This window comes from Triticum aestivum, chromosome 4A, assembly GCF_018294505.1.
Source record: "Triticum aestivum cultivar Chinese Spring chromosome 4A, IWGSC CS RefSeq v2.1, whole genome shotgun sequence".
In the NCBI taxonomy this organism is placed as follows: domain Eukaryota; kingdom Viridiplantae; phylum Streptophyta; class Magnoliopsida; order Poales; family Poaceae; genus Triticum; species Triticum aestivum.
In genome coordinates, this window is record NC_057803.1 from 12,544,691 (window position 1) to 12,565,927 (window position 21,237).

The 21,237-nt window shown below is 46.4% G+C and overlaps 1 protein-coding gene across 1 annotated transcript; it reads left to right on the forward strand.

Annotated features, from left to right (window-relative positions):
• The first annotated feature begins 6,552 nt into the window (after nucleotides 1-6,552).
• On the forward strand, nucleotides 6,553-10,391 carry LOC123084792 (pentatricopeptide repeat-containing protein At5g15300). The gene is made up of 2 exons (XM_044506304.1): nucleotides 6,553-8,237; nucleotides 9,973-10,391. The coding sequence occupies exon 1, from the start codon at nucleotides 6,600-6,602 to the stop codon at nucleotides 8,235-8,237; it is 1,638 nt and encodes a 545-aa protein (XP_044362239.1). The 5' UTR covers nucleotides 6,553-6,599; the 3' UTR covers nucleotides 9,973-10,391.
• The last annotated feature ends 10,846 nt before the right edge of the window (nucleotides 10,392-21,237 follow it).

A 21,237-nucleotide genomic window follows, 5' to 3' on the forward strand; every position in this document is an offset into this window, starting at 1 on the left:
TTGGTAGGTAGGTACCATAGTAATCCCGGCAAGGAACACTGGACAGCGGTCAAGAATATCCTGAAGTACCTGAAAAGGACTAAGGAAATGTTTCTCGTCTATGGAGGTGACGAAGAGCTCGTCGTAAAGGGTTACGTCGATGCTAGCTTCGACACAGATCTGAATGACTCTAAGTCACAAACCGGATACGTGTATATTTTGAATGGTGGGGCAGTAAGCTGGTGCAGTTGCAAGCAGAGCGTCGTGGCGGGATCTACATGTGAAGCGGAGTACATGGCAGCCTCGGAGGCAGCACATGAAGCAATTTGGGTGAAGGAGTTCATCACCGACCTAGGAGTCATACCGAATGCGTCGGGGCCGATCAAACTCTTCTGTGACAACACTGGAGCTATTGCACTTGCCAAGGAGCCCATGTTTCACAAGAAGACCAGGCACATCAAGCGTCGCTTCAACTCCATTCGTGAAAATGTTCAAAATGGAGACATAGATATTTGTAAAGTACATACGGACCTGAATGTAGCAGATCCGTTGACTAAACCTCTCCCTAGAGCAAAACATGATCAACACCAGAATTCCATGGGTGTTTGATTCATCACAATGTAACTAGATTATTGACTCTAGTGCAAGTGGGAGACTGTTGGAAATATGCCCTAGAGGCAATAATAAAAACATTATTATTATATTTCCTTGTTCATGATAATTGTCTTTTATTCATGCTATAATTGTGTTATCCGGAAATCGTAATACATGTGTGAATAATAGACACCAATATGTCCCTAGTAAGCCTCTAGTTGACTAGCTCGTTGATCAACAGATAGTCATGGTTTCCTGACTATGGACATTGGATGTCATTGATAACGAGATCACATCATTAGAAGAATGATGTGATGGACAAGACCCAATCCTAAACATAGCACAAGATCGTATAGTTCGTTTGCTAGAGTTTTCCAATGTCAAGTATCCTTTCCTTAGACCATGAGATCGTGTAACTCCCAGATACCGTAGGAGTGCTTTGGGTGTACCAAACGTCACAACGTAACTGGGTGACCATAAAGGTATACTACGGGTATCGTCGAAAGTGTCTGTTGGGTTGACACGGATCAAGACTAGGATTTGTCACTCCATATGACGGAGAGGTATCACTGGGCCCACTCGGTAATGCATCATCATTATGAGCTCAAAGTGACCAAGTGTCTGGTCACGGGATCATGCATTACGGTACGAGTAAAGTGACTTGCCGGTAACGAGATTGAACGAGGTATTGGGATACCGATGATCGAATCTCGGGCAAGTAACGTACCGATTGACAAAGGGAATTGTATACGGGGTTGCTTGAATCCTCGACATCGTGGTTCATCCGATGAGATCATCGAGGAGCATGTGGGAGCCAACAAGGGTATCCAGATCCCGCTGTTGGTTATTGACCGGAGAGCAATCTCGGTCATGTCTACATGTCTCTTGAACCCGTAGGGTCTACACACTTAAGGTTCGGTGACGCTAGGGTTGTAGGGATATGTATATGCAGTAACCCGAATGTTGTTCGGAGTCCCGGATGAGATCCCGAACGTCACGAGGAGTTCCGGAATGGTCCAGAGGTAAAGTATTATATATAGGAAGTGCTATTTCGGCTATCGGGACAAGTTTCAGGGTCACCGGTATTGTACCGGGACCACCGGAAGGGTCTCGGGGGTCCACCGGGTGGGGCCACCTATCCCGGAGGGCTCCATGGGCTGAAGTGGGAAGGGATCCAGCCCAAAGTGGGCTGGGGCGCCACTTCCCCTAGGGCCCATGCGCCTAGGGTGGGGAAACCCTAAAGGGGGGCGCCCCCTTGCTTGGGGGGCAAACCCCCCACCCCTTGGCCGCCGCCCCCTAGGAGATTGCATCTCCTAGGGCCGCCGCCCCCTAGGCCCCCCTATATATAGTGGGGGGGGAGGGCCTCTCACCTACGCCATTGGTGCCTCCCTCTCCCTCTCCAACACCTCCTCCTTCTCCATAGAGCTTGGCGAAGCCCTACCGGAGTACTGCAGCTCCATCACCATCATGTCGTCATGCTGCTGCTGGAGCCATCTTCCTCAACCTCTCATTCCCCCTTGCTGGATCAAGAAGGATGAGATGTTACGCTGACCGTACATGTGTTGAACGCGGAGGTGCCGTCCGTTCGGCGCTAGGATCTCCGGTGATTTGAATCACGTCGAGTACGACTCCCTCATCCCCGTTCTTTGAACGCTTCCGCTCGCGATCTACAAGGTACGTAGATGCCTCCAACCACTCGTTGCTAGATGAACTCATAGATGGATCTTGGTGAAATTTTTTGTTTTCTGCAACGTTCCCCAACAGGCTCGACTCTTGGTTTGACTCTTCTGGTCTTCTCGTCCCGAGGAACGACGGCGACGTGGTCTTGCAACGCTACGCGATGACGACAGGTACGAGTATGTTTCCTTACATAGTCCTGTCCAGCGCCCTATGCCACTGAAAAGGAGCATGTGTCATTTGTCTTCCCTATCATGTAAAAACATGTTTATTTCCCTTAAATTAGAGTGAAAACAGGGTAGATTTTTGGTTAATGTGATATTCTATTTTTGTCAGATGGCTTGAAATTTCTCTAACATTACTTTTAATGTTAATGTCATGTACCATCATATTTATTTCCAAACTGTGGCGTGAGGTTATATTGACAGTTTATGCCATGTTCGGTTCACAAATATATATTGCCAGTCCGTGCCTTTAAGCTTTGTTGGTAGATTCTGTCATTTACAATGCATAAAATCTATTTCTACTTTTAATGTAAACTAGACTTGTACACCGTTTGACATTTTCAGACATTGTGCTTACAAGTGCTTGCTTTCGCTATATTTATTATAGATAGTGTTCTGACAGATTTTATAAAGTATGTCGATAGTTGGACCATGTATCCCTGACTTGATAGACAAGCTCAAAGGTTTACATTCTTCAGAGTGCATAACTGTCACGCTAGGTCCTAACTTCAACTGCTTGCATAACCAACATTCAGTTCAAGGAAGCTTCAAGTCTTACCTTGGAAATTTCTTTTAGCTCTTCCAAAATTCTTCAGATCTAACAGCCTGGATTAATCTAATACAGCACCACGTTAGCGCTTAGCAAAAACCCTCCGGCGGATGTACTCTGCCAAAAAATCGTCCGCCAAGAATATGTATTCCGTCAAAGCGTAATCAGCTCCTTCTCAAACCGATCGAACACCATTGTCGGCTCCTTCCTGTTCTATCTTTCCATGTCCATCGTATCCTCCAAGGTTAGTCGCCGCCGCCAGCATACGGCCGCAGATCAAGGCCACAACTCTTCTCTCCGGCTAAATTAGAGTGAAAACAGGGTATATTTTTGGTTAATGTGATATTCTATTTTTGTCAGATGGCTTGAAATTTCTTTAACATTACTTTTAATGTTAATGTCATGTACCATCATATTTATTTCCAAACTATGGCGTGAGGTTATATTGCTAGTTTATGCCATGTTCGGTTCACAAATATATATTGCCAGTCCGTGCCTTTAAGCTTTGTTGGTAGATTCTTTCATTTACAGTGCATAAAATCTATTTCTACTTTTAGTGTAAACTAGACTTGTACACCGTTTGACATTTTCATACATTGTGCTTACAAGTGCTTGCTTTCGCTATATTTATTATAGATAGTGTTCTGACAGATTTTATAAAGTATGTCGATAGTTGGACCATGTATTCTTGACTTGATAGACAAGTTCAAAGGTTTACATTCTTCAGAGTGCATAACTGTCACGCTAGGTCCTAACTTTGACTGCTTGCATAACCAACATTCAGTTCAAGGAAGCTTCAAGTCTTACCTTGGAAATTTCTTTTACCTCTTTCAAAATTCTTCAGATCTAACAGCCTGGATTAATCTAATACAGCACCACGTTAACGCTTAGCAAAAACCCTCCGGCGGATGTACTCTGCCAAAAAATCGTCCGCCAAGAATATGTGTTCCGTCAAAGCGTAATCAGCTCCTTCTCAAACCGATCGAACACCATTGCCGGCTCCTTCCTGTTCTATCTTTCCATGCCCATCGTATCCTCCAAGGTTAGATCGCCGCCGCCAGCATACGGCCGCAGATCAAGGCCACAACTCTTCTCTCCGGCTACCCTCGACGCCAACCCACACGCACATCCGCCGGCCCGACGACAACAAGGACGAAGTCCGGCATGCAGCGCACCAGCACAGGAAGGCCTCCTTCGCTAGCGCGCCCGCCCAGTGCGGCCTCCCTCGCCGGAGCCCCCGCCTAGCGCGGCCTACTGTGCTGTCTGCATCACGCCCATCGCCGCCTCCCACGTCGGCGCCCCTGCCCAGCCGCTGCAGCCTCCATGGAGTCGCCGCTGCCACCGTCTTCATATTAACAGCTACTCTAGGGGGAATGACCGCATCATGCTCAACGCCGCCTCCATCGCCAGCACCGCTGCCCAGCCGCTGCAGCCTCCATCGTACTACTCTGGACTTGCCGCCGTTGCCATCGTCTTCCCAAGTTGTGCTTCTTGATTACAGCGGTTCAAGGTGGTTGCAGTGGCCGTGCGGTGAAGGAGAGGGGAGATCGAGGCACCGGAGAGGTGGAAGGGGATCCCAGGTGGAAGAAGGTGGTGGCCACACATCAGCTATCGTCCTCCCCATGCCATCACGCCAATGTTCTGTTGGTGCTGATCCCGCACCACGGTGCACACAGTGTGTTTGAGGTAATGCCTGCTAGCACATACAGTAAATGTATCTCTCTTCTTATTTTATGATAATAGATCCTAAATTAATCTTTGATTACCACTGTCGCTAGGGCCTAGGGGACTCAGATTTTCATGCATGAAATGTTTTGTTTTTAGGAATGTAGACTCTAAAATGGAGCAGACCACCCGCCCGCCAGATCTGCATAACTTACCGATGGCCCGTCTTGAGCCCCGGCCCAGGCGGCCCTCCTCTGCTGTGATGCGGTCTTCACGCTCACTGACGTTAGTTTAATTAAGAGTCTGTTTCGGTGTGTTTGAAGTGCATGGTAAGATGATGTGCACAAATAGCATTAGAAGAGTGGGCATATCCACTTGTTGGTATTTTTTCCTTCATAAAGTGGTGGTGGTGCTAATTAACTATGGCCCTTAGTTTCATTCAAGGTCTTTAGGTGCACTGCATGTATACTTCCGTGAACAGCAAAAAGCAAAGAAAATTTGACTTTTTGTTCATCTGCGTGCACTTCCTTTGCATATATGCTGATCAAAGCTTAACATCAAAATGACAAGAGTATAATCCACATCCACATTGTGTATAGTAATTTTTGGTGCCAACTAATGCTATATATAATTTCGCAAATGTGTATGCTACACCCATAGTAACAAATCACATCTCGATATCAGGGACAATACAAAAGGCTGGATATGATATTGGCTCCATTTGTACCATGCGATCTTCTACTATCATATTTGGTTTATTTGATTTCCTTCAGTTCAGACTCATCTTCTGCTACTTTAGTCCTTTGTACTAAACCTGATAAGAGCTGCAAGAACAAACTCATAAATGGTTGTTCGACTTCGTACATATTAGAACAGAGTTGAATGTATAGGCCATAGATGTATTCTTATTCTTGATGGATTGACTGTAAAGCTATCAGATTTATTCTGTATAAAACTCGGGCCTACCAGTTTCAAAAGATGAAGAATATAACCCACCAAATTATTTGCTTATTCCTGTATTTTGCTCAAGCTATCTTAATTTCTTCCTTTGATGCTCGCTAACTATCAAGGTGTGTGTTAATATAGCAATGTAGATGTGCTATTTTGGCTATATTATACTAACCTCATTAGTTTCATGTGCCTTCTGTTTATCATATTAGTTAGAATTACTATATCATGACGGGATCCTTTTTCTCCATGCACGGAAAGTACTTAACTTCCTCTTTGCAGAATTGACATGCTACGTATTACATGCAACAGGAGATTTATTTCTCAAGGTTATACGTGCGTTGCACGTGCACACTTACTAGTATTAAGAAAAGGCGCGACCAATCTGTGGTTGAATGGTTAGGACAGTACTATTTCTGGCCCATTAGAATTTAAGTCCTAAACTTGATATTGATACTTGCATTTTTCTAGATTTACTTCAGATCTTTCAATGATGTGCAGTGGGAAGAGATGTTCCTGTCGACTACAAATGCGTTTATGATGACGTCACCAATTCTAAAATGATGTGTTGGCTCAGTCTCTTATAGGTGCTTGTAGGGATAGGTATGCGTTTGTCTATTTATAGGGATGTATGAGCGTTTGTGTTTATACCGTGTTAAAAAAATAGTAAGAAAAGGCAAAAGAATAGTTTCTAAGTTCAACTACATCATTTTTTCTCTATAAACATAGTCATAAGATATACTTAAAAACTTTCTTGTAGAATTCAGTTCTAGTACTAATCAATCTATTTCCCATAATAAGAATCAAATTTGGTATGGTCCCTGCCAAAAAATAATCTAATGTGGGAGTTTTGTGTTACCAGCGAGGCATGACCGCCTGAGCGTGCTTATGGCCACTTGCTAGTTCTAGGGGAAAAGTGCACTCGCCGCGCTCTGTCGCAATTTGACAGGCACACAACGCAGATGCTGCGGAAGTCCGGCACCCAGCGCCGGCAGCCGGCGCTGTGGCGGCGGTGCCGTAGCCTCCGCCAAATCAAGCAGGTCCACACACTCCTGGTCCTCCGGGGCTTCCTCTCGGACCCCTCCGCGCTCCGCGAGCTCCTCTTCGCGTCCGCCGTCGCCGTGCGCGGCGCCATCGCCCACGCCTACCACGTGTTCGAGCAAATCCCGCACCCGGACCTCTTCATGTACAACACCCTCATCCGCGGCGCCGCGCACACCTCCGCGCCCCGGGACGCCGTCTCCCTTTACGCGCGCATGGCGCGGCTCAGCAGCTGCGGCGGCGTGAGGCCCGACAAGATCACCTTCCCGTTCGTGCTCCGGGCGTGCACCGCCATGGGCGCGGGTGGCACCGGGGCGCAGGTGCACGGCCACGTCGTGAAGGCTGGACTGGAGTCCGACGCGTTCATCAAGAACGCGCTCATCGGCATGCACGCGAGCTGCGGAGAGCTGGGTGTTGCAGATGCTCTGTTTGACTGCAGGGCGCGTGAGGACGCCGTGGCATGGTCGGCGATGATCAGCGGCTGTGCAAGGAGAGGGGATATTGGTGCTGCCCGGGATCTGTTCGACGAGTGTCCTGTGAAGGACCTTGTGTCCTGGAACGTGATGATCACCGCATATGCCAAGCGGGGGGAGATGGCCCCAGCAAGAGAGCTGTTCGACCGGGCACCTGAGCGTGATGTTGTGTGCTGGAACGCCATGATTTCTGGGTATGTGAGATGTGGCTCGCACAAGCATGCCATGGACCTGTTTGAGCAGATGCAGCGCACGGGCAAAAAGCCAGATGTTATCACAATGCTGAGCTTACTGTCAGCCTGTGCCGACTCCGGTGATTTAGATGTCGGCCGAAGGTTGCATTCCTCTCTTTCAGAGAAGTTCTCAGGAACTGGTTTTACTGTCATCCTCGGCAATGCGCTGATTCACATGTACGCGAAATGCGGGAGCATGAAGAGTGCACTGGAGGTGTTTTGGGTGATGCGAGATAAGGATGTCTCAACTTGGAACTCAATCATAGGAGGTTTGGCATTGCATGGTCATGCCCTGGAGTCTGTTGACGTGTTCAAGAAAATGCTGAAAGAGAAAGTCCGGCCTGATGAGATCACCTTCGTCGCTGTCCTTATCGCATGCAGCCACGGCGGTATGGTTGACAAGGGACGTGAGTACTTCAATTTGATGCAACAGCAGTACAGGATTGAGCCCAATGTCAAGCACTACGGTTGCATGGTTGACATGCTGGGTCGCGCGGGGCTTCTGAAGGAAGCATTTGAGTTCATTGACACCATGAAGGTGGAGCCTAATTCTGTCATCTGGAGGACGCTTCTTGGGGCTTGTAGGGTCCATGGTGAGATTGAACTGGCTGAGCACGCTAACAGACAGCTGCTAAAGGCGAGGAGCGATGACAGTGGGGATTATGTGCTCCTCTCGAACATCTATGCTTCAGCTGGAGAATGGTTGGAGTCGGAGAAGATGAGAAAGTTGATGGATGACAGTGGTGTCAACAAGGAGGCAGGTCGCACGGTTGTAGATGGCAGCACAAAGGATTCAGTGCAGTCTTTCAGAGGGTCGAAATCACATCCTGGACTGAAAGGATTTATTGGTTGAGTAAGTACTTTTGAGCTCCCAGCTTCTGGATTTATTGGTTGAATATAAGTACTTTTGAGCTCCCAGCTTCTGGATCAGAAACTGAACATATAGCACTGATAAAATTGAGATGTGCATCTGATTGCAATACCATCACAATATAAAATCGCCAATAATGCACATGGCACATCAAAAACACATTCCTAAAACTGTGAATTTCTCTCTGTTACTCATCTTATGGCGAGTAATAGAATAAAACAACATAAAACCAAGGCAAAATGTCCAACACAGGACCTCCCCAAGTAAGGTTAGTTATGCGGCACTAGCCTTCTGACTATTTTAGACTGGAGGATTAGGCTCAGGCTCCTTGAGAGACATGCTTTCTTTCTTTCCTTTGCAGGGGCAGAAATATGCTTTCTGAACTACAAATATTGAACCACCCTAAATCTTGTTTCTAACACATCATTTGTTTTGCAGTTTCATTGTACATGGCATTACATAAAAATTAATTACATTGCTAGTCACTTTGAAGCCTGATGAATATATACTGGCAGCTCCATTACCGACACTAACTCAAATATCAAACATAACTCCATTACCGATGTAAAGCACTAAACATTCCTGCAGTTACAGGCAGTTCAACAACAACATACAACTAAGTCCAAAGCAAATGACAAATGATGGTGCACGACAAGTTCTGCCCATCCCAAAGATGTTGGAAATTATAAAAAACAGCAATATCCCCCACATAGATTCCTTTGCTGTCTTTGCCATGTAGTCAGGTCCCTGAGTGGAGAGAGTCATGAACCAAAACATGCTATGAGATTAATGGCCAGAGAATATGAACTACCCATAAAGGACAGTTGTGCCAAGCAACATCAACTTTCCTTGTCTAGTTCAAGTTCTGAAAATATGAGGGCTATGAAGGAAAACAACTCATCAATTGAAACTTCATTTTTGGCAGTTTGGCATGTACATGATAGAAACAGACTGGGCATAGTTTCCTACAGGGAGCAATGGTAGGACGGCTGAAATTATGTAATACATGTCGGGAACATATATTTTAATTTCTAATAATGCATCCTCGTTCACTATACTTAAAAAGAAAATTAAGCCTTAAAAGAGTTTGAGAGCATTGGTAGTGCATCGATCATAATGACACAGGTTCTTAAATGTTCAGAGAAATTTGGAAACGATTGCCCTTACACTTGATAATCTCTGTCAATACCATGCAATCCATAATGTTTTTGGACCAGGCACTAGTTTTTCTTTTTCTTTTATTGACAGAGAGGATCCATGCACTAGTTGATCAACTAAAGATTCATTGACCTTGCAGGAAATATGCAATGTAGATTGTAAGAATACAATAATCTTAGTGAGATCAAACATATACTTAAACCAGACCAAATTTATCTAACTAAGCATATATATACCTGAGAGGATACTCAAACCAAGTGACGCCTAGCAGGTACAATGCATTTCCCGCTTCCCTGGCCATCATCTCTTTTAGCCAAACCAGCATCCTCTCTCTTGCCCAAACCAGCACCCTCTCTCTTGCCCAAACCAGCAGGCATTCTTGCACCATCCGATTTTGCCAGACTAGGAGGTTCATCAGGGCACTGAAGGAGAATAATAACACCTCAGTAACATTACTAACAAGTACGAACCGCACAAGATATAAACATTACCTTGTATATACACCTTATCCTAGCCTCCTCATCCGCCAGCCTATCCTCCTCATTCTTGATGTATGCAGGTACCCCTAGACCGACGCCACCGCACCATGTTTTGTGCGGGCGAGAGTGGCGACCTTCGTATTGATCAGCATTGACAGGGTGCTTCAAATCAACATTTCCGTAAGTTGTACAACCATAGCATTGGCCTTAGGCAAAAAAACAAAACATGTGTAGACAGTCACTACATATGTCTGGGCATGAACTAGCTTATAGATATTAAAACTACAGTAAAACTCAAGGACAATGGACGAGATGAAGGGAAACATGACACTAGGGGCAACCAAATGACGTCTACCACATAAATGTGACCCAGAATTGTATGAGCAGAACTTAATGTAAGGCGGAACAAATTACCATTGTCATTACGTTTCACCATACAGAAACAATTGAGCACATATTCTACATTTTCGCGCTTTATTCGTGCGACCTCAGCAAAGAATAGATTGTTGCTTCCACCGTGAGAACCGTCAGCTCCTTTAGTTTTTGTAGTCCTTTAGTTTTTGTAGTAAAATTGAGATTATGGAGGAACGTCGTACCCAACCTGGGCGACGGCTGCGTGTTAAATAACCAGGTCGCGACCTCCTGGTGAAGCGTACAAGTTTGTTCAGATTACATTCTTGGAGAGAAAGAGATAAGGGAGTTACAACCATATGAGAAGATTCTAATCTATCTAGTTGGACTCCTGCGCAATGCTTATCTCCAGAACGTGCTGAACTCTGTCACGTGAGGATGGAACAATGTTACGTTCAACACCCTCCCATAATCACAACTTGGTCAAGTTGAGATTACGCTTAAACTCTTCAAAGTTTCGTATGGGCAAAGCTTTGGTGAAACCATCAGCAACCTGATCACGAGAATGAATGAAACGAAAATTTCCAGCTGTTTGCTTGCAACTCGTTCTCTGACAAAGTGGAAATCAATCTCAATGTGTTTTGTCCTTGCATGAAAAACAGGGTTAGCAGATAAATAGGTAGCACCAAGGTTATCGCACCATAAACATGGGGCTTGAGTGACCTTTACACCAAGCTCTCGCAACATGGACTGGACCCAAATAATCTCAGCTGTGGCATTGGCCAAAGCTTTGTACTCAGCCTCAGTACTTGATCTTGATACAGTGGCTTGTTTCTTTGCACACCATGATACTAGATTTGGACCAAGAAATACTGCAAAACCATCAGTGGATCGTCTGTCATCTAAGCATCCTGCCCAATCTGAATCAGAGCACTAACAAGTGTAGATGAGGACTTGTGGAATGTGAGACCAAGATTGACTGTATCTTTTACATATCTCACTATGCGTTTTGCAGCAGTCCAATGAGTTGTAGTGGGTGCATGAAGAAACTGACAAACCTTATTTACTGCAAATGAGAGATCAGGTCTTGTCAAGGTCAAATACTGAAGTGCACCTACCAGACTCCTGTACCTAGTACTGTCATCTTGACCCAAGGGCTCTCCTTCTGTAAGTGACAATTTTTCTATGCTGGACAATGGAGTTGATGAAGATTTACACCCCTGTAGCCCAGCTCTTCTCACCAGATCAGTAGCATATTTTTCCTGAGATAAATGAAGACTGTTCCCTTGTTTCTTAACTTCAATCCCTAGGAAAAAATGCAAGTCACCTAGATCCTTGAGAGCAAACTCAACATTTAAATCCTTCAACAGTCCTGATATAGCCTCATCAGATGAGCTTGTGACAATAATATCATCAACGTATATAAGAACAAATACGGATGTTTTCAGCTTATTGTAAATAAACAAGGATGTGTCAGACTTAGAAGGAACAAAGCCAAGAGTTTGTAACTTGTGACTTAGCCTGGAGTACCACGCCCTGGGGCTTGTTTGAGTCCATATAGCGCTTTATCAAGCTTGCACACGTGGAACGGTTTGTTTTTGTTTTCAAAACCAGGAGGTTGTTTCATATATACTTCCTCTTCCAGAACACCATGAAGAAACGCATTCTTGACATCTAGCTGGCGAAGGCTCCATCCCTTGGAAACAGCAATGGAGAGCACAAGACGAATAGTTGCAGCTTTAACAACTGGACTAAAGGTATCCTCATAGTCTATACCATACCGTTGTTTGAAACCCTTTGCAACTAGTCTGGCTTTGTAGCGATCAATGGTTCCATCAGCCTTCTTTTTGATTCTAAAGACCCACTTGCAATCAATCAAATTTTTACCATGCCGTGGGGGAATCAGATGCCACGTTTTATTTTTGAGGAGTGCCATGTGTTCTTCTTCCATGGCTGCCTTCCAATTGTTGTCGCTAAGTGCCTCGCTAAGAGTACTTGGTTCATCTGTGGAGCACATTAGACTGAACTTTGTCAACTGTTTGTAATTAATTTGCTTTATTACCCCTTTTTGAAGACGTGTCCGTGGGGCAGCAACAGGTGTTGGTGCAGAAGATCCTGATGCTGCAGCGTCAGGGGCAGCAGAATCCGAGGAGGATCCTGTGGCATTCCCCGCCTCGCTGCCAACCAAGCCAGTCGGATCCTCTGTACCGACACGGGCTGGAGATGGGGAAGATGCGGTGGAATCAGGCACAGACAATTCAGAGCTGCGGGAGACAGCCGACGCGACATCATCAGATCGCACGCCAGCGGATGGGGCCGGGTTGACCCTGGAAGGCGCGCCAATGGACGGGGCCGAATCTGCATCGGGAGACACGCCTGCCTCCCCGCCAGTCGGCTGGCGGCGCACGTAGTGGCGGGGCCCATCAGTGGCCCAGCGAGTCTCGGGCCGCCGCGCGGAGGCGTCCGAGTGGTGGAGGCGGGGTTGATCACCCGGGCCCGTCGTAATGCGTCGGGTGGCAGATGCTGGCCCGCCGCGGAGTTGGCTGTCGGGCGACGCGGAATTCCGTGCAGCGCTGCTCCCATGCAACTCCGATCCCGAGGAAGATCGGCTGGCAGGCTGCAGTGGAACAGATCCCGAGGAAGATCTGTCCCCCAGCCCTGGACACATGAAATATGGCGTATTTTGCATATTTTCTTTGCCATGTTGGATGGGTTGTGCACCATTTTCTGCGCTGTTTTCATCTGCATCATCATAGAGCTCATGCACTTGGTTATAAACATTAGTCAATATTGGACCACCACAATCATTATCCCCATGAGAAATACCGGTAAGACTAGATGGTAGAAGAAGAATTTCTTTACGAAGGAGTTGTTGGGTAACGTTGCAGAAAATAAAAATTTTCCTACTCGTTTCACCAAGATCATCTAGGAGTTCATCTAGCAACGAGTGAATAGATGCATCTACATACCTTGTAGATCGCGAGCGGAAGCGTTCAAAGAACGGGGATGATGTAGTCGAACACGACGTGATTCGGATCACCGGAGATCCTAGCACCGAACGGACGGCACCTCCGCGTTCAACACACGTACGGAACAGCCACGTCTCCTCCTTCTTGATCCAGCAAGGGAGGGAGGAGAGGTTGAGGGAGATGGCACCAGCAGCAGCACGACGGCGTGGTGTTGATGGAGCTGCAGTACTCCGGCAGAGCTTCGCTAAGCAATAAGGAGGTGGAGGAGGTGTTGGGGAGGGAGAAGGAGGCAACCAAAGGCCAAGGACTCAAGGTATGAAGTCCCTCCTCTCCCCCACTATATATAGGGGTGCCAAGGGGGGGTGGCCGGCCCTAGGAGATCCAATCTCCTAGGGGGTGCGGCGGCCAAGGGGGGTTTCCCTCCCCTCCAAGGCACCTAGGAGGTGCCTTACCCTCCTAGGACTCTTTCCCCCTTAAACCCTAGGCGCATGGGCCTATGTGGGGCTGGTGCCCTTGGCCCAAGCAGGCCAAGGCGCACCCCCTACAGCCCATGTGGCCCCCGGGGATGGGTGGCCCCACCCGGTGGGCCCCCGGGACCCCTCCGGTGGTCCCGGTACAATACCGATAACCCCGAAACTTGTCCCGATGCCCGAAACAGGACTTCCCATATATAAATCTTTACCTCCGGACCATTCCGGAACTCCTCGTGACGTCCGGGATCTCATCCGGGACTCCGAACAACATTCGGGTTACTGCATATACATATCCCTACAACCCTAGCGTAACTGAACCTTAAGTGTGTAGACCCTACGGGTTCGGGAGACATGTAGACATGACCGAGATCACTCTCCGGTCAATAACCAACAGCGGGATCTGGATACCCATGTTGGCTCCCACATGCTCCACGATGATCTCATCGGATGAACCACGATGTCGAGGATTTAATCAACCCCGTATGCAATTCCCTTTGCCAATCGATATGTTACTTGCCCGAGATTCGATCGTCGGTATCCCAATACCTCATTCAATCTTGTTACCGGCAAGTCACTTTACTCGTACCGTAATGCATGATCCCGTGACCAAACACTTGGTCACTTTGAGCTCATTATGATGATGCATTACTGAGTGGGCCCAGTGATATCTCTCCGTCATACGGAGTGACAAATCCCAGTCTCGATCCATATAAAACAATAGATACTTTCGGAGATACCTGTAGTGTACCTTTATAGTCACCCAGTTACGTTGTGACGTTTGATACACCCAAAGCACTCATACGGTATCCAGGAGTTATACGATCTCATGGTCGAAGGAAGAGATACTTTGACATTGCAAAAACTCTAGCAAACGAACTATACGATCTTGTGCTATGTTTAGGATTGGGTCTTGTCCATCACATCATTATCCTAATGATGTGATCCCGTTATCAATGACATCCAATGTCCATAGCCAGGAAACCATGACTATCTATTGATCAACGAGCTAGTCAACTAGAGGCTTACTAGGGACATGTTGGTGTCTGTTATTCACACATGTATTACGATTTCCGGATAACACAATTATAGCATGAATAAAGACAATTATCATGAACAAAGAAATATAATAATAATGCTTTTATTATTGCCTCTAGGGCATATTTCCAACAGTCTCCCACTTGCACTAGAGTCAATAATCTAGTTACATTGTGATGAATCGAACACCCATGGAATTCTGGTGTTGATCATGTTTTGCTCTTGGGAGAGGTTTAGTCAACGGATCTGCTACATTCTGGTCCGTATGTACTTTACAAATCTCTATGTCTCCATCTTGAACATTTTCACGAATGGAGTTGAAGCGACGCTTGATGTGCCTTGTCTTCTTGTGAAACCTGGGCTCCTTGGCAAGTGCAATAGCTCCAGTGTTGTCACAGAAGAGCTTGATCGGCCCCGACGCATTGGGTATGACTCCTAGGTCGGTGATGAACTCCTTCACCCATATTGCTTCATGTGCTGCCTCCGAGGCTGCCATGTACTCCGCTTCACATGTAGATCCCGCCACGACGCTCTGCTTGCAACTGCACCAGCTTACTGCCCCACCATTCAAAATATACACGTATCCGGTTTGTGACTTAGAGTCATCCAGATCTGTGTCGAAGCTAGCGTCGACGTAACCTTTTACGACGAGCTCTTCGTCACCTCCATAAACGAGAAACATTTCCTTAGTCCTTTTCAGGTACTTCAGGATATTCTTGACCGCTGTCCAGTGTTCCTTGCCAGGATTACTTTGGTACCTTCCTACCAAACTTACGGCAAGGTTAACATCAGGTCTGGTACACAGCATGGCATACATAATAGAACCTATGGCTAAGGCATAGGGGATGACGCTCATCTCTTCTATATCTTCTGCCGTGGTCGGACATTGAGCTGAGCTCAATTTCACACCTTGCAAAACAGGCAAGAACCCTTTCTTGGACTGATCCATTTTGAACTTCTTCAAAATCTTATCAAGATATGTGCTTTGTGAAAGACCTATGAGGCGTCTTGATCTATCCCTATAGATCTTGATGCCTAATATATAAGCAGCTTCTCCAAGGTCCTTCATTGAAAAACTCTTATTCAAGTAGGCCTTAATGCCGTCCAAAAGTTCTATATCATTTCCCATCAAAAGTATGTCATCTACATATAGTATGAGAAATGCTATAGAGCTCCCACTCACTTTCTTGTAAACACAGGCTTCTCCATAAGTCTGTGTAAACCCAAACGCTTTGATCATCTCATCAAAACGAATGTTCCAACTCCGAGATGCTTGCACCAGCCCATAAATCGAGCGTTGGAGCTTGCACACCTTGTCAGCATTTTTAGGATCGACAAAACCTTCCGGCTGCATCATATACAATTCTTCCTTAAGGAAACCATTAAGGAATGCCGTTTTGACGTCCATTTGCCAAATTTCATAATCATAAAATGCGGCAATTGCTAACATGATTCGGACGGACTTCAGCTTCGCTACCGGTGAGAAAGTCTCATCGTAGTCAACCCCTTGAACTTGTCGATAACCCTTAGAGACAAGCCGAGCTTTATAGATGGTCACATTACCATCCGCGTCTGTCTTCTTCTTAAAGATCCATTTATTTTCTATGGCTCGCCGTTCTACGGGCAAGTCAGTCAAAGTCCATACTTCGTTTTCATACATGGATCCTATCTCGGATTTCATGGCTTCTAGCCATTTGTCGGAATCCGGACCCGCCATCGCTTCTTCATAGTTCGAAGGTTCACCGTTGTCTAACAACATGATTTCCAAGACAGGGTTGCCGTACCACTCTGGTGCGGAACGTGTCCTCGTGGACCTTCGAATTTCAGTAGGAGCTTGATCAGAAGTATCTTGATCATTATCATTAACTTCCTCTCTAGTCGGTGCAGGCACCTCAGGAACATTTTCTTGAGTTGCGCCATTTTCCGGTTCAAGAGGTAATACTTCATCAAGCTCTACTTTCCTCCCACTTACTTCTTTCGAGAGAAACTCTTTCTCCAGAAAGGACCCATTCTTGGCAACAAAGATCTTGCCTTCGGATCTGAGGTAGAAGATATACCCAACAGTTTCTTTAGGGTATCCTATGAAGACGCATTTTTCCGATTTGGGTTCGAGTTTTTCAGGTTGAAGTTTCCTGACATAAGCATCGCATCCCCAAACTTTTAGAAATGACAGCTTAGGTTTCTTCCCAAACCATAATTCATACGGTGTCGTCTCAACGGATTTCGACGGGGCCCTATTTAAAGTGAATGCGGCAGTCTCTAAAGCATAGCCCCAAAAAGATAGTGGTAAATCGGCAAGAGACATCATAGATCGCACCATATCTAATAGAGTGCGATTACGACGTTCGGACACACCATTACGCTGAGGTGTTCCAGGCGGCGTGAGTTGTGAAACTATTCCACATTTTCTTAAGTGTGTACCAAACTCGTGACTCAAGTATTCTCCTCCACGATCTGATCGTAGAAACTTGATTTTCCTGTCACGTTGATTCTCAACTTCACTCTGAAATTCCTTGAACTTTTCAAAGGTCTCAGACTTGTGTTTCATTAAGTAGACATACCCATATCTACTTAAGTCATCAGTGAGGGTGAGAACATAACGATAGCCACCGCGAGCCTCAACACTCATTGGACCACACACATCAGTATGTATGATTTCCAACAAGTTGGTTGCTCTCTCCATTGTTCCTGAGAATGGAGTCTTGGTCATTTTACCCATGAGGCATGGTTCGCACGTGTCAAATGATTCGTAATCAAGAGACTCTAAAAGTCCATCAGCATGGAGCTTCTTCATGCGTTTGACACCTATGTGACCGAGGCGGCAGTGCCACAAGTATGTGGGACTATCACTATCAATCTTACATCTTTTGGTACTTACACTATGAATATGTGTAGCATTACGCTCGAGATTCATAAAGAATAAACCATTCACCATCGGAGCATGACCATAAAACATATCTCTCATATAAATAGAACAACCATTATTCTCGGATTTAAATGAGTAGCCATCTCGAATTAAACGAGATCCTGATACAATGTTCATGCTCAAACTTGGCACAAAATAACAATTATTGAGGTTCAAAACTAATCCCGTAGGTAAATGTAGAGGTAGCGTGCCGACGGCTATCACATCGACCTTGGAACCATTCCCGACGCGCATCGTCACCTTGTCCTTCGCCAGTCTCCGTTTATTCCGCAGCTCCTGTTGTGTGTTACAAATATGAGCAACGGCACCGGTATCAAATACCCAGGAGTTACTACGATTACTGGTAAGGTACACATCAATTACATGTATATCAAATATACCTTTGGTTTTGCCGGCCTTCTTGTCCGCTAAGTATTTGGGGCAGTTCCGCTTCCAGTGACCACTTTCTTGCAATAAAAACACTCAGTCTCGGGCTTGGGTCCATTCTTTGGCTTCTTCCCGACAGCTTGCTTGCTGGGCGCGGCAACTACCTTGCCGTCCTTCTTGAAGTTCTTTTTACCCTTGCCCTTCTTGAACTTAGTGGTTTTATTGACCATCAACACTTGATGTTCCTTTCTGACTTCTACCTCTGCTGATTTCAGCATAGCAAATACTTCAGGAATGGTCTTTTCCATCCCCTGCATATTGAAGTTCATCACAAAGCTCTTGTAGCTCGGTGGAAGCGACTGGAGGATTCTGTCAATGACCGCATCATCCGGGAGATTAACTCCCAGCTGAGTCAAGCGGTTATGTAACCCAGACATAGTGAGTATGTGCTCACTGACAGAACTATTTTCCTCCATCTTACAGCTGAAGAATTTGTCAGAGACTTCATATCTCTCGACCCGGGCATGAGCTTGGAAAACCATTTTCAGCTCTTCGAACATCTCATATGCTCCATGTCTCTCAAAACGCTTTTGGAGCCCCGGCTCTAGGCTGTAAAGCATGCCGCACTGAACGAGGGAGTAGTCATCGGAACGTGCCTGCCAAGCGTTCATAACGTCTTGTTCCGCAGGGAGAACGGGTGCGTCACCAAGTGGTGCTTGTAGGACATAATCTTTCTTGGCAGCTATGAGGATGATCCTCAGGTTCCGGACCCAGTCCGTATAGTTGCTGCCATCGTCTTTCAGCTTGGTTTTCTCTAGGAACGCGTTGAAGTTGAGGACTACGTTGGCCATTTGATCTACAAGACATATTGTAAAAATTTAGACTAAGTTCATGATAATTAAGTTCATCTAATCAAATTATAATGAACTCCCACACGATCCGAGTCGACTAGGCCGTGTCCGATCATCACGTGAGACGGACTAGTCATCGTCGGTGAACATTCTCATGTAGATCGTATCTTCCATACGACTCGTGTTCGACCTTTCGGTCTCCATGTTCCGAGGCCATGTCTGTACATGCTAGGCTCGTCAAGTTAACCCTAAGTGTTTTCGCTGTGTAAAACTGTCTTACACCCGTTGTATGTGAACGTAAGAATCTATCACACCCGATCATCACGTGGTGCTTCGAAACGACGAACTGTAGCAACGGTGCACAGTTAGGGGAGAACACTTCTTGAAATTTTGTAAGGGATCATCTTATTTACTACCGTCGTTCTAAGTAAACAAGATGCATAAAACATAATAAACATCACATGCAATTATATAAAGTAGTGACATGATATGGCCAATATCATATAGCTCCTTTGATCTTCATCTTCGGGGCTCCATGATCATCTTGTCACCGGCATGACACCATGATCTCCATCATCATGATCTCCATCATCGTGTCTTCATGAAGTTGTCACGCCAACGACTACTTCTACTTCTATGACTAACGCGTTTAGTAATAAAGTAAAGTAGTTTACATGGCGTTCTTTAATGACACGCAGGTCATACAAAAAATAAAGACAACTCCTATGGCTCCTGCCGGTTGTCATACTCATCGACATGCAAGTCGTGATTCCTATTACAATAGCATGAACATCTCATACATGACATGTAGATCATTCATCATTCATCACAACTTTGGCCATATCATATCACAAAGCACTTGCTGCAAAAACAAGTTAGACGTCCTCTAATTGTTGTTTGCAAGTTTTACGTGGCTGAAGTAGGGTTCTAGCAAGAACGTTTTCTTACCTACGTGAAACCACAACGTGATTTGTCAACTTCTATTTACCCTTCATAAGGACCCTTTTCATCGAATCCGCTTCAACTAAAGTAGGAGAGACAGACACCCGCCAGCCACCTTATGCAACTTGTGCATGTTAGTCGGTGGAACCGGTCTCACGTAAGCGTACGTGTAAGGTTGGTCCGGGCCGCTTCATCCCACAATACCGCTGAAGCAAGATAAGACTAGTAGCGGCAAGAAAGTTGACAAATCTACGCCCACAACCAATTGTGTTCTACTCGTGCAAGAAGAACTACGCATAGACCTAGCTCATGATGCCACTGTTGGGTAACGTTGCAGAAAATAAAAATTTTCCTACTCGTTTCACCAAGATCATCTAGGAGTTCATCTAGCAACAAGTGAATAGATGCATCTACATACCTTGTAGATCGCGAGCGGAAGCGTTCAAAGAACGGGGATGATGTAGTCGAACACGACGTGATTCGAATCACCGGAGATCCTAGCACCGAACGGACGGCACCTCCGCGTTCAACACACGTACGGAACAGCCACGTCTCCTCCTTCTTGATCCAGCAAGGGAGGGAGGAGAGGTTGAGGGAGATGGCACCAGCAGCAGCACGACGGTGTGGTGTTGATGGAGCTGCAGTACTCCGGCAGAGCTTCGCTAAGCAATAAGGAGGTGGAGGAGGTGTTGGGGAGGGAGAAGGAGGCAACCAAAGGCCAAGGACTCAAGGTATGAAGTCCCTCCTCTCCCCCACTATATTATAGGGGTGCCAAGGGGGGGTGGCCGGCCCTAGGAGATCCAATCTCCTAGGGGGTGCGGCGGCCAAGGGGGGTTTCCCTCCCCCCCAAGGCACCTAGGAGGTGCCTTACCCTCCTAGGACTCTTTCCCCCTTAAACCCTAGGCGCATGGGCCTATGTGGGGCTGGTGCCCTTGGCCCAAGCAGGCCAAGGCGCACCCCCTACAGCCCATGTGGCCCCCGGGGATGGGTGGCCCCACCCGGTGGGCCCCCGGGACCCCTCCGGTGGTCCCGGTACAATACCGATAACCCCGAAACTTGTCCCGATGCCCGAAACAGGACTTCCCATATATAAATCTTTACCTCCGGACCATTCCGGAACTCCTCGTGACGTTCGGGATCTCATCCGGGACTCCGAACAACATTCGGGTTACTGCATATACATATCCCTACAACCCTAGCGTAACTGAACCTTAAGTGTGTAGACCCTACGGGTTCGGGAGACATGTAGACATGACCGAGATCACTCTCCGGTCAATAACCAACAGCGGGATCTGGATACCCATGTTGGCTCCCACATGCTCCACGATGATCTCATCGGATGAACCACGATGTCGAGGATTTAATCAACCCCGTATGCAATTCCCTTTGTCAATCGATATGTTACTTGCCCGAGATTCGATCGTCGGTATCC